Consider the following 14,565-nt stretch of genomic DNA (forward strand, 5'->3'; position numbering starts at 1 on the left):
CTCTCTCTCCTCCCCTCTCCGTTCCTCTCTGAAATCAATAAAAATATATTTTAAAACATGAACATATTAGAAACGGGTCATGTCCTTATAGACAGGGGGCGGTCACGAGATTGGTTGGAGTCTGTGACCCTCTGACGACACGGTCTTGGTGTCTTTCCGCACCTCCCTTCTGTGACCGCCTCGACAGGCCGGCTCCTTGCTTATGGGGGCCAAATGGCCCCCTTAGTCCCAGGGGAGAGGCCTGACTTCTCTTTGAGGCGCCCATGGGACACCTCGGACGTCCCCACGTCTTGTGTTGAGGGGTCTGTGCTCTGGAGCCACCCCGAGGCCTCAGTGGGACCGGGTTCTGGGTGAGTCGCCCACGCCTCTCCTGAGAGGAGAGAACCTCGTGCGGCGATCAGATAAACCAGGCAGAGCGCCGCCCTGGAGGCACAGGTGAGCCCACTTCCCTGGCCCTTGGCCGGGAGGGGAGGGAAAGGTAGGATGTCCGAAAGGCAGCCTCCACTGTCGCCGAAAGGAGGGACTTTAAAAATGGAGAGCATCTACCTTTTTAAAAAATAAAAATAAAAATAAATATATATATATATTTTTTATTGATTTCAGAGAAGACGGAAGAGGGAGAGAGAAACATCCATGATGAGAGAGAATCATGGGTCGGCTGCCTCCTGCACGCCCCCTACTGGGGATCGAGCCCGACACCTAGGCATGTGCCCTGACCGGAATCGAACCCGGGGCCGTTTAGTCTGCAGTTCGACGGAGAGCATCTACTTTTTAAAAAACATTTAGGCTTCCAATATGTTTGGGGCATGTTTGTTGTTTTTTATTTTTCCCCCCTATTTGTCTATGTTTATTGATCTATTTAGGTTTCCTATGTCTTATTGAGGCCATTTTATATCTTCTTATATATATACATATTACAGATATCTCCTATCTTCCCTTCCTTTACCCTCCTCCTCCCAACCCCTACCCATAATTTATACCTTCCCAAGGGTATTATGATCCATTTTGTCCTGATTTTAAAATGTGGTAGTCAACATTTTGGATGATGTTCTTATATTTTGAATCACCTATGTGCCTCTATATTACCATATTCTTGGTGCTCTTGTTGAATCAAAATAATGATATCGAGAATTTAATTTGGCTTCAGGACTATAAGAGAAGTTTTGTTTCTAATTGTTCTCTTTTTCTTAATTAGATTTGTAAGACTTCTTAAAAATTCTTGGTTTCTGTCTGGTTTTTTTTTAAAGAACTAATTCTTAGATTTACTCATCTGCTGGTTCACCCATTTTTTTTTTCAGTAATTAATTTTTGCTACCTTTTGTCATTCTCTCCTGCTTTCCTGGAGAGGGCTTTTATAGTGTTTTTCTAAACTCTTGATAATTGAAAACATAGTATTAATTAATAAAAAGGTATTAAGAATCTGAATGTACGTATGCTTATAATTATGACGTGAATTTGTAATGGTCTCATTTAAGATAGTTTCTAAATAGTCTGTGCTTTTTATGATGGGTTTACTCTCTGGCTCCGTAGGCTGTTAATGGCAGCTTTTCATTCCTGTGGTTCGAGCTTACGAAGCTGTTTTTGAAATTTCTATTGAGCCAATAATGTAGAATATTTATACGATGTCTAATTTGGGGGATTATGGCTGGTTTGTGTCCCACTAAACTCCATTCAAACACCGTGGGTTCCCTCACTGCCTCCAGCCCTGGTTACCGGTCTTGCCTCTATTTCCAGGGTAGGGCTCTGGTGTTTTTAAGTAATCCAGGCGAGTGTTTCTTTATCTTGATTAGACCAGGGGGCGTGTCCTTAATCCAATCAGCCCCAGGCTCCGTGAGCTCTTTGCAGGTGCAATCACTAACTCCTGGAGGTACCTGTGACCTTACCTCTAACAGCAGAGGTGAGTCCCACCTGTTTTTGTCGTGGATCCTGTGTAGCATCTTTTTTATTTTTTAAAATTTTTTATTTTATTGTTTTATTTTTTATAGCATCTTTTTTTAAAAAGGGAGCGGGTGAGGGAGATAGAAACATCAGTGACAAGAGAGAATCATGGACTGGCTGCCTCCCCCCCACACCCCCCCCCCCCCCCACATTGGGGACTGAGCCTCAACCCAGGCATGTGCCCTGACCCGGAATTAAACCGTAACCTCCGGGTTCATGGGTTCACGCACAACCACCAAGTCACACCTGCTGGGCTCACGCATGTCTAGCACCTTTCATTCCACACCAAATTTGTGAGATCTGTTCTTTATTTTTTTGGGTGGAATGGACTATAAAATCATTGACCGAATTGCTTAAAAACAAACAAATAAACAAAAAAACACAGAAAACATTCAATATCATGAGACACCAGAAAGGCAAGCAGACAAAAAGCTGAAGGGCTATTCTAGATTAAAGGGCAATGTGACGCTGGAGCAACCAAATGGATCATAAAACTGGGGAAATTTGACTGTGAGCTGTGTAATAATATTTTATTAATATTTTTATCAGTGTTAAATGTTTTGAGTGAATGCGAGATGGTCTTGTGCATAAAACAATGTCTCCTTGTTCTTTCTCCTAAAAAATATTTCACTATTCTTAAGAGATGATGTATTTAGGAGTCAAATACTATGGAGTCTGAAAGTTACTTTAAAATAGTTCAGTATGCCCTAGCCCAGTGGTCAGCAAACTGTGGCTCATTAGCCACATGCGGCTCTTTGGCCCCTTGAGTGTGGCTCTTCCACAAAATACCACAGCCTGGGCGAGTCTATTTTGAAGAAGTGGCGTTCGGAGAAGTTTAAGTTTAAAAAATGTGGCTCTCCAAAGAAATTTCAATCATTGTACTGTTGATATTTGGCTCTGTTGACTAATGAGTTTGCCGACCACTGCCCTAGCCGGTGTGGCTCAGTGGATAGAGCGTCGGCCTGCTGACGGAAGGGTCCCAGGTTCGATTCTGGGCAAGGGCACATGCCCAGGTTGCGGGCTCGATCCCCAGTAGGAGGCATGTAGGAGGCAGCCAGCCAATGATTCTCTCTCATCATTGATGTTTCTATCTCTCTCTCCCGTCCTCTCTGAAATAAATATAAATATATTTAAAAAAATAATTCAGTAAAAGTAATATACATATACACATATCTGTCCGTGCCTGGGTGTTCAGATAGCAAGGAAATGTGGTAAGGTGTTAAACATTGGCAAAGGACATATTGGTTTCTGTTGTATACTTCTGTCGAATTCTCTCTGGAGTTGAATTTTTTTTAATTAAAAAAAAAAAATTGAGCCGGGTTGGTGTGGCTCAGGGTTGAGCATCCACTGATGAACCAGGGGATCAGGGTTCGATTCCTGGTCATGGCAGATGCTCAGGTTGCGGGCTTCATCCCCAGTGTGGGGTGTGCAGGAGGCAGCCTATCAATGATTCTTTCTCATCATGGATGTTTCTCTCTCTTCCTCTCCTTTCCTCTCTGAAATGAATAAAAATCCTATATAATAAAAGGCTAATATGCAAATTGACCAGATGGCAGAACAACTGGTCACTATGTTGTGCACTGACCACCAGGGGGCATAAGCTGAATGCAGCAGTGTGCTCCCACAGGGGGAGCGCTGCTCAGCCAGAAGCCGGGTGCAGCAGCCGTGGTGGGAGCCTCTCCCGTCTCCGTGGCAGCGCTAAGGATGTCCGACTGCTGGGAGTGGGCCTAAGCCAGCAGTCGGCAAACCACGGCTCGCGAGCCACATGCGGCTCTTTGGCCCCTTGAGTGTGGCTCTTCCACAAAATACCACGGCCTGGGCGAGTCTATGTTGAAGAAGTGGCGTTCGGAGAAGTTTAAGTTTACAAAATTTGGCTCTCCAAAGAAATTTCAATCGTTGTGCTGTTGATATTTGGCTCTGTGGACGCGTGAGTTTGCCGTCTACTGGCCTAAGCCGTCAGTCAGACATCCCCCGAGGGCCCCTGGACTGTGAGAGGGCACAGGCCGGGCTGAGGGACCTCCTCCCTGCCCACCCTCTCCGACCCCCGAGTGCACAAATCTCGTGCACCGGGCCTCCAGTATATTTTTTTAAAAAAATTTAAAAGGCAAAGGAAAAACAACACCTGGATTAACAACTCCAAGGTGAGAGACCTGCAAGGTTTAGATTTGTTGCGCCCCAATAACTAAAGTCGAATCACAAATTGGCGGGCAGCATGGCCTCGGGACTCTGTCTAGACTCTTCCTGCCCAGGCACCCGCGTCGCTCAGGCCTCCGGATCCTGAATTATACATGTGGGCCTCGGCTGATTTTCTGTCGCCTGCGGCCGGTCTCACCCCGCTGCTCTCTGCCAAGGACAAATCCCGGAGAGTCTGACTTGGGGATGTGATTGGCTTCACAGTTCATTGGCCGAGCAGTGATTCTTGAGAGGGAGAAGGAAACCCTGGCGTGAGTTTGTAAATCCCCGACCACTTCTGGGTTCCAATCTCCAAATTGGCTTGCTGCGCAGGAGGAGGAGAGTCTAATACGACTCACTCGAGCGTTTTCGTGATTCCGTCTCCTGGATATCCTGTATCCCTCCAACACACAGCCCCATTACGTCGTTCTCAGATATGAATGGGTGTATGATCCTCGTGCTAAAAAAACGCATCTCCTCAGACGGACCTCAGCCTCGGGGTTCCACTTTTGGTGGGTCTGGTTGGGGGAGGCCCAGGATTCTTTGGGGTCCCAGTTGAGAAGCTACAGAAAAGCCTTTGTGGGTCCTAGTGGTCTCCAGTCCAGCCGTACACGCGATGCTGAGAACAGTATCTTTGCCCGAGACAGTCTTACACATGGATGAGGCCCAAGCCCGGCCAGTGTGGCTCAGTGGTTGAGCATCAACCTGGGAACCAGGAGGTCACGGTATGATTCCCAGTGAGGACACATGCCCAAGTTCTATGGAATCGAACTTGGGACCCTTCAGTCCACAGGCTGATGCTCTATCCACTGAGTTTAGGGCTATAAAAGTTTTTTAAAAACACACTGCGGTGCACTCTATACACCTTTGCTCAGGGTCCAGGACTCATGAATATCATCTCTATTTCTTTTTAAAAATATATATATTTTATTAAATTCAGAGAGGAAAGGAGAGGGAGAGAGAGAGAAACATCAATGATGAGATTAAGAGAGGATCATGGATTGGCAGTTTCCTGCATGCCCCCTACTAGGGATGGAGCCTGCAACCCGGGCATGTGTCCTGACCGGGAATCAAACCGTGACCTCCTGGTCCATAGGTCAACGCTCAACCACTGAGCCATGCTGGCTGTAACTATTTCTTTATAAGGTGGGTGCACTGAATACAAGTCTGTGGACAAAGAGTGGCAGACTGCTGCTGAATCCAGCTGACAAGTACGTTTCCCTGTGTTTGTTTTTTGGGCCTGTGCAATATTTTTTCTAAATGAAATGACTTACCCATGTCATAAAAATTAGAACTGTTGGCATTCTAAATAAGTATACTTTTAAATATTTTTTATTGATTTCAGAGAGGAAGAGAGAGGGAGAGAGATAGAAACATCCACGATGAGAGAGAATCATGGATCGGCTGCTTCCTGCACGCCCCCTACTGGGGATCGAGCCCACAACCCCGGGCATGTGCCCTGATGGAGAATCGAACCGTGACCTCCTGGTTCCTAGGTGGACACTCAGCCACTGAGCCATGCCATCCGGGCAACTAAGAATAGCTTTTATGTCCTAGACCCGTGGTCGACAAACTCGTTAGTCCACAGAGCCAAATATCAACAGTCCAACGACTGAAATTTCTTTGGAGAGCCACATTTTTTAAACTTAAACTTCTTCTAACGCCACTTCTTCAAAACAGACTCGCCCAGGCCGTGGTATTTTGTGGAAGAGCCACACTCAAGGGGCCAAAGAGCCACATGTGGCTCGCGAGCCGCAGTTTGCCGACCAGTGTCCTAGACTTTTGTTTTTTTCCCCCTCCCCACCTTATGACATCCTATTTGCCTTTGCTTTTTTAAATCCCTTCTCCCAGCTCTCTCTCCTACCTCCACCACGTTGGTTCTCTGACCTTTATTTTCTTTCACACCAACGATTTGCTTCTCACACCCTCACCCCTCTCGTTTATCAGTTTCATTTCCTTCTCTTTTTTTTAAAAAAAAAATGCATATTTTTACTGATTTCAGAGAGATAGGGGGAGAAATAGAAACATCAGTGACGAGAACCATGGATCAGCTGCCTCCTGCACGCCCCACACTGGGGATCGAGCCCGCCGCCCAGGCATGTGCCCTGACCGGGATTGGAACCGTGACCTCCTGGTTCCTAGGTCGACGCTCAGCCACGGAGCCGTGCCAGCTGAGCTGTCAGCTGTCAGTTTCATTTCTTTGGCTAATACGCTCCTTTCTCCATCGCAGTCCTGCAGCCTAAGTGGCCCATCTATCTCCCCCCCGCCCCCTCCGTCGTATCAGATCAGGAGACGCTGAACTAGGACACAGCCGGTTGCACAGGCCCCAAAGGCCAACCGAGTTGCTTCTGGCTAATTGGTTTCCTGGCCCCAGCAAGCGCGGGGTTTCTGCTGCCGCCTGGCAGGGGCTGCCCTCCCTTCGCCGGTGCTCCTGATTAGTATTCGAAAGCAGCGTTCTCTGGCGGCCCGCGTGGGAAGCCAGGCTGTCGATTTATTTATACCCAGCCTCGGGCAGCCGTGGGGGGGCGTGTGGAAAGCTACGAGATGCAGACACTGCTCTGTGTGTGTGTGTGTGTGTGTATACACACCTATCGATTAGGGGTGATGTTGGGAGCGGAAATCTGTTATCCCACGGGTTGGGAAAGTGACTCAGGGCAGGATATAAACATACCAGGGAAAGACTTGGTGTCCTTTCTACGTGCAGGGGACTTTTTCGGATCCCTGGGCCGGTGGTTGGCAAACTCATCCATCCACAGAGCCAAATAGCAACAGGACAACGATTGAAATTTCTTTGGAGAGCCACGTTTTTTAAACGTAAACTATATAGGTAGGTACATTGTTATTAACTTCATTCGGGTACCCCTACGCTGGCCTTTGCTAAAAAACGTCCTCAATCTGATTGCGGCACTCTCAAGGGGCCAAAGAGCCGCATGTGCCTCTCGATCCGCGGTTTGCCGACCACTGCCCTGGGGAACAGTGTCTTGCAGAAATAAATGCTCTGACCCGGCCCGGTCCGCGTGGCTCAGTGGTTGAGCGCCGACCTGTGAGTCAGGAGGCCACGGTTCGATTCCCGGTCGAGGACACGTGCCTGGGTGGCGGGCTCGATCCCCAGGAGGGGGCGCAGGGGAGGCAGCCGATCCATGATTGTCTCTCATCGCCGGTCCATAGGTAGATGCTCAACCACTGACGGAGCCTTGCCGGCCGGACTCTGTCTTGCTTTTGAGGTTTCGCATCCGACGCCTTCAGGTCTCGTGAAGACATAGCAGTAAGAACTCTGTGCCTTTGGTATCGTCCCTGGAAGCAGTCTCAGCATCCTGACGAAGCGCTGGGGCTGGGGCGAGCGGTCGTTACAGGAGTGAGTGAGAAGGAAGAGGAATCCTCTATGGGAAAGTCCCAGGAATAGCAATGATACACCCCTCCTCCCCCCACCCCGGAGGGTACCTGCCCCCCCACCCCGAGAGACTGGGTCTCTCCTCCCTGTGACCTTTGGTTAGGTCTAACCCTGGAGGCTCCCAACATAGCAACATAGGAGTTAGCGCAGGCATGTCAAACGCACGGCCCGCGGGCCGCATGAGGCCCACGAGGAATATTTTTTGTGGCCCAGCCAATATAACGGTATATAAGAAACGTTTTAAGCCGAAACCGGTTTGGCTCAGTGGATAGAGCGTCGGTCTGTGGACTGGAAGGTCCCAGGTTCGGTTCCGGTCAAGGGCATGTACATTGGTTGCGGGCACATCCCCCGGTGGGGGGTGTGCAGGAGGCAGCTGGTTGATGTCTCTCTCTCATCGATGTTTCTGGCTCTCTATCCCTCTCCCTTCCTCTCTGTGAAAAATCAATAAAATATATTTTTTTAAAAAAAAGAAACATTTTAATAAAAACTTCATGACTTAATTTTTACAATATCTTGTTATACATAATTATTAATAATGAACTGCAATGTTCGCTAATGACTGATTACTATCATTACATTGCATTCACTTCCCTTACGCGCCTTACGCGCAGGCGCACCGTTTCTCTCCACTAATACCAGCAGCGAATATTTTAGCAGCCGATCGCCATGTCATTCGCCTTGGGCTGACTTGTTTGGTGTGCGCAACAGGAAATATTTCGCTTTCGGAAAACAAGAAAAATAGGTTTATTTGCGTTACGCATATTCATTTGTGCAGTTTATTCAGTGTCTGGTGAGTTGATGTTCAAGAAAAAATATTAATTTTTGTTAAAATGTTCTATTACTTTATGTTAACTTGGACTCATTTATCTCAGCCCTTTGTATTCAGCATGTCTCTATCGAAATAAACCCACGTTCCTATGAACATGGAAGCTTTTGTTTTGTTTTGTTTGTTGTTTTTTTTTACAGAGAGGAAGGGAGAGGGATAGAGAGTTAGAAACATCAATGAGAGAGAAACATCGATCAGCTGCCTCCTGCACACCTCCTACTGGGGATGTTCCCACAACCAAGGTACAAGCCCTTGACCGGAATTGAACCTGGGACCCTTCAGTCCGCAGGCCGACGCTCTATCCACCGAGCCAAACCGGTCAGGGCAGGAAGCTTTCGTTTTCTTGCGGCCACATACACCTAAACCTTGTTTATTGGGCCCGTGTGAGCCTGTGAGTTTGACGTGCTTGAGTCAGAAGGACCTCCTCACACCTCCCTCTCAAAGCCCCAGCCCCATCCAAGTCCAGGTTCACTACCAACCCTGGACTGAGGGAAGCCTGGCCTTGCAGGGAGATGAAAGCGTCCATTTGCATATCACAGGCTCCTTCCAGTCTGAACTTCTGTCCCTGAAGAGCTGGGAGTCCGGAGGTCGGCCTGCAGGCTCATTCCAGAGGAAGAGAACTCTGTTCAGTGGCTAGGTCTGGGGGAAGTGGCGGCCGGGATGTAACCCCCGCGTCATGCAGGGTCAGCGACGGGTTCCGTGCAAATTGGACAGATACTGGTGGGCTGTTTGGAGCACACAGGAAGCAGATGCGGGTAGGTGGCGGGGGGAGATCAGAGGGCAGTAGGAAGCCACGATTTTTAAATTAATCCCCCGCCTCACTTATTCGCAATCTCTCCTGCTCACCTTTACCCTTAAGACTAATTTCTGGAATTTGAATGAACTCCAAGTGCTTAAACGTTTTATTTTTTATTTTTATTTAAAAAGTAAGATATTTTTGCCCCAGCCAGTTTGGCTTAGTGGATAGAACCGTGGTCGGCAAACTGCGGCTCGCGAGCCACATGCGGCTCTTTGGCCCCTTGAGTGTGGCTCTTCCACAAAATACCACGGCCTGGGCGAGTCTATTTTTGAAGAAGTGGCGTTAGAAGAAGTTTAAGTTTGAAAAATTGGGCTCTCCAAAGAAATTTCAGTCGTTGTACTGTTGATATTTGGCTCTGTTGACTAATGAGTTTGCCGATCATTGGGATAGAGCGTCAGCCTGCAGACTAAAGGGTCCCGGGTTCGAGTCCGGTCAAGGGCATGCATGTACCTCAGTTGCAGGCTCCTCCCCAGCCCAGGCCCTGATCGGGGCACGTGCAGGAGGCAAAAAATTGACGTGTCTCTCTCACATCGATATTCATCTGTCTTTCCCTCCCTTCCATTCCCTATAAAAATCAATGGAAAAATATCCTCGGGTGAGGATTAAAAATATATATTTATTTATTTTTATTGATTTCAGAGAGGAAGGGAGAGAGAGAGAGGGAGAGAAAGAAACATGAATGGTGAGAGAGAATCATCGATTGACTGCCTCCTGCACACCCCCACTTGGTATCGAGCCCACAGCCCGGGCATGTGCCCTGACGGGGAATTGAACTGTGACCTCCTGGTTCATAGGTCGACGCTCAATCACTGAGCCATGCCATCTGGGCCATTTATTTATTTATTTATTTTTTACTCTTTATTCTGAGAATATTACTGGATATGTTTGCCATGGGGTCTTCTAAAGTGGAATTCGTTGGCCAAGTCTGACATTGTCCCAGTGGAGTTTTGATTTCCTATGCTTTGATAGACTAGCATAAGGAGAGCAGATATTACGTGGGATTGGGCCTGGCTTTCTCAGAATTCAGCCCATTTCTTCATTTATTTAAATTTCCCTCGTTATCCGTTGGTAAACTCCCGGGGTTCATCATGCAGCCTTTGGGGTATTTTACTATTAAATTCCATTCCTAGATACTGTATAGCCGTGCTGCTCCTGTGAATGGAATTTTTATTATCCTTAATAATTTACTTTGCAGGTTTATAGGAAGAAAATTGATTTTGGGGATATTTAATTTGTAACTTGTCTACTTACCCAGTTCTTGCCTTATATCTAATGGAGTTTCTGTTTCGCTTCATTTCTTTGGTCTTAGCCCATAATCAGTCCTCAAATAATGATCATGTGATTTATTTTCCTAATATTTATGACTCATTTTTTTTCTTCTTATTGAATTGTTTGAAACTTGTCAAGCAATGACAAATGACAGTCCTGAGAGCAGGCCATAGTTTTGGCCGTGGTTTTAAGGAAGACTGTGTGTATCAACTATTACTTTGCCTATTGCTTGTAAATAAGTATTTGCTATTATTGGTGATAATAATGACCACTTGGATGGTGTGCTATGGGCCACGTTATAATCTGAGTTTATTATCGATTACAAACTCACCGAATGACCTCAGCGGTTCCATGAGAGAGGGAGTATTATTATAATTTTCATCGTTATTCCCATTATACAGATGGGACCATGGAGGTGCTGATAGGTCAGATCACTTCCAAGGCAAGGCATTACGTGGCAGCCCTGGGATTGAAGGATCCTCCCTCATTTTTCTCCCCTGGTTGATAACTATGTGGAAGAAGAATAAAGGGTATTTCTTAGTAAGACTGTTCACAAACTTGGGTTTCAGCAGTGAAATCTTTTCTTTTTTTTTTTAATCCTCACTCAAGGATATTTTTTCCATTGATTTTTAGAGAGGGAGAAAGGAAGGAAGGGAGAGAGAAAGAATAAGAGAGAGAGAGAGAGTGAGAGAGAGAGAGATATACATTGATTGGTTGCCTCCCACAGGTGCCCTAACCTGGGAACTGGGGATTGAACCTGCAACCCAGGTATGTGCCCTTGACCAGGAATCAAACCTGCGACCCTTTGGCGTGTGGGCTGACGCTCTACACTGAGCTACGCTGGCCAGGGTAGCTGTGAGCTCCTCTTTTTTTATTTTTAAATATATTTCCATTGATTTCTGAGAGGAAGGGAGAGGAAGATAGAGAGAGAGAAACATCAACGATGAGAATCATCGCTTGATTGCCTCCTGCATGCCCCCTACTGGATGGGGATGGAGCCTGCAACCTGGGCATGCACTCTGACTGGGCATCAAACCGTGGCCTCCTGGTTCCTAGGTCGATGCTCTAACCACTGAGCCATGCCGGCCGGGCAGCGAACTGTTCTTTACTGCTTTGACCTCGGTTGGGCGGGGAGATGACTGTTGCACCCTGACCCGCTCTCCTGCCTTCGGGGTACTTTTGTGCAACCCCAGGTGTCCAGGCAACGCAGCCCAAGATCCATCCGTCCGTCCACAAAGCGCACGACGAAACCCACGGAACTGTGCCCGAGAAATACCGTCCGCTCCCCATCCCCGTGGCGGGTGTGCGTCCAGGAGACCTCCCTCCCCGTCTCCGATGGTCCCCGCTCAGCCTGCTCACGGTCGGCCTCTCTCTCTCTCTCACCGCAGGGTCTGCAGTTGGGGACCCGGGAGCTGGAGGAGATGGGCGCCATGTTCTGCCTGGGCCTCCTCCTGTTGGAGCTCAAGTCCGCCAGCTGCAGCCGGCAGCTCCTGGCCCGCGCGGCGTCCCTGCTGAACGCCCAGGACGGGGCTCTGGACCAGCAGCTGCGCAGGTAGGATGCTCGCAGGGGCGTGGGGGGACGGGTACCTCTGTGTTCCCACGGGGCGGGGCGGGGGGGGGGTCTCAGAGAGCGGAGTCCAGCAGACGTAGAGGTCCTGGACAGAGGACGAACCTGGAGGAGCCGCCAGGTGAAGGTAAGGTTGTGGGATCTTCACGTCAGCCACTGCCCCCGGCGTCCTCACTTCCCGCCGGAAACACGGGGAAAAGGCTGCGTGCGTGCGCACATCCGAGGCAGGTGCATTTGTACTCTGTTGGCTATGGGTGTCTGTAAAATGTGCGTTGTGAACACACTGTGCTGATGGCGAGAAGAGGCGGCTTATGTTTACACTAGAGGCCCAGCGTGTGAAATCGCGCGCAGCCCCGCCCACCCTCCTGCCGCCCCGCCCACCTTGCTGTGATCGGAGCCTGTGGGCCTCGGGGGCGGGACCGAGAGGTGCTCAGTGCACCGCATGGTGACCGGTCATCCGGTCGTCCTGGTCATCACGGACGCCGGCTTTTTATATATATAGGTACACGCAGTCCTCGGGTTACCTTGGACTCGACGTACGTCGTTTCGTGGTTACGTCGCCGTCTCCCATTTATTTATATAAAAAAAAAGTTCCGTCATTTCGACGTATGTACACAGGTGCTTTATGTTCTTTATCATTTATTCACCACAAGTAAAGGTCAGGAATTATCAATCTTTTAATTTTTTTTTATTGTTTCGCTTCATTACTGCTGTGTGTGCGCTCCATGTGAGTGACGTAGGTGCTTATGGAGGTGGGTTCCGACTTACGGCGAAAACCGCGTTACGTCGCGCCGTGGGAACCGATCTCCGACGTAACCCCAGGACCTTCTGTATGCCAGTTATGTTTGTGTATGAAATGGAGAGCCCTAGCTGGTTTGGCTCAGTGGATAGAGCGTTGGCCTGGGGACTGAAGGGTCCTGGGTTCGATTCCGGGCAAGGGCACATGCCCTGGTTGTGGGCTCGATCCCCAGTAAGGGGCGTGCGGGAGGCAGCCGATCCGTGATTCTCTCTCTTCATTGATGTTTCTACCTCTCTCTCCCTCTCCCTTCCTCCCTGAAATTAAAAAAAAAAACAAAAAAAGGTAGGGGGACAGCAGGATTGCCCATATCTAGGCACTTGGGGGCAAGAAATGTTTTCATCCTCTTTTTTAAAAAAATATATTTTATTGATTTTTCACAGAAAGGAAGAGAGAGGGATAGAGAGTTAGAAACATCGATGATAGAGAAACATCGATCAGCTGCCTCTTGCACAACCCCTACTGGGGATGTGCCCGCAACCAAGGTACATGCCCTTGACCGGAATCGAACCTGGGACCTTTCAGTCCGCAGGCCGACGCTCTATCCACCGAGCCACACCGGTCAGGGCTCATTATTGATGTTTCTATCTCTCTCTCGCTCTCTCTTCCTCTCTGAAATCAATAATAAAAAATATATATATATATTTTTAAATACATGATTAAAATATATATATATGGTTTTTCCTTGTCCAGTTTGGCTCAGTTGCTTGGGTGTTGTGCTGTGTACCAAAAGGTTGCCAGTTCAAATCCTGGGCAGGGCCATGCCCGGGAGGCAGGCTAGATTCCTAGTCGGGGGGTGGGGGGTGGGGAGGAGGTGGTGTAGGAGGCCGCCGATTGATGTTCACTCACACATGGTGTTTCTCTCTCCCTCTCCCTCTAAAAAAAATGTATGTACAATCCCTTTAACCACAATTATAGGCATTCTTTGTCGCTTCCTTCTAAGCACTTTTTTTCCCCTCTTAATGGACTTTATTTCTTAGAGCAGTTTTAAGTTCTCAGAAAAATTGTGAAGACAGTATAGAGTTTTCCCATATACATCCATTTGAATTGGTAGTCATTACAGAAAGGCAAATTTGAGTGTTTTAGGTCTGATTTTATGCTGATTTTTCTCCAATAACTGCATGAAAACTAATGAAAACCCAGAGCTAGTGTGTCTGTGAGGAAAGAGTTTAATAATGTCACACGGCTCTCTGTAAATGGGTTTACTTTCCTCTGGAGGGGAATTTGGCAACCTCCAAGAAGGTCCATAAAAAAACTCCCATTTCATCCTGTGCTTCCAGCTGGACTATCCTTCAAGAAAATAAACTTAGCAGAAAAACAATATTTAATATGGAGGTATTTAGAGGCATGTATCCCCAAATAAATTCACACGAGGCATGTATCCCCCAATAAATTCACGCAACCCAAATTCCTAGCAGCAATAAAAAAGAAAGAACATTGTTAATTAATCTTCTAGACTACCGTGAAACTGGAAATAAAGAGCATGTCCGTATACATGTCTATCTATATATATAAAAGCCTAAGCTACTGGCTGAGCAGCCGACCGGCCAATCACTATGAGGTGCAATGACCACCAGGGGGCAGACGCTTAACACAGGAGCTGCCAAGCTGCGGCGACTTGGGCAGCTGTGTTTCTCGGGTGCAGAGAGCGAGGAGGGAGCCCGATTCTGGGGTGCATCTCCCGAGAACCACCCTCTCACAATCCGGGACCCCTCTCGGGATGTTGGAGAGCTGGTTTCGGCCCAATCCCCGCAGGCCAGGCTGAGGGACCCCACCAGATTTGCACAAATCCATGCAAATCCATGCA

At 48.0% G+C, this 14,565-nt stretch overlaps 1 protein-coding gene across 1 annotated transcript in view; it reads left to right on the forward strand.

Moving 5' to 3' along the window:
- AGBL1 (AGBL carboxypeptidase 1) overlaps positions 1-14,565 on the forward strand; it is a 233,263-nt gene that overhangs the window by 161,283 nt on the left and 57,415 nt on the right. Inside the window, exons 22-23 of the mRNA XM_054713289.1 lie at positions 11,784-11,947; positions 13,573-13,575. Of these exons, the coding sequence (XP_054569264.1) occupies positions 11,784-11,947; positions 13,573-13,575 (167 nt within the window). The remainder of the gene's footprint in view (positions 1-11,783; positions 11,948-13,572; positions 13,576-14,565) is intronic.

The sequence above is a fragment of the Eptesicus fuscus genome, chromosome 25 (genome assembly GCF_027574615.1).
Source record: "Eptesicus fuscus isolate TK198812 chromosome 25, DD_ASM_mEF_20220401, whole genome shotgun sequence".
Taxonomy (NCBI): Eukaryota; Metazoa; Chordata; class Mammalia; order Chiroptera; family Vespertilionidae; genus Eptesicus; species Eptesicus fuscus.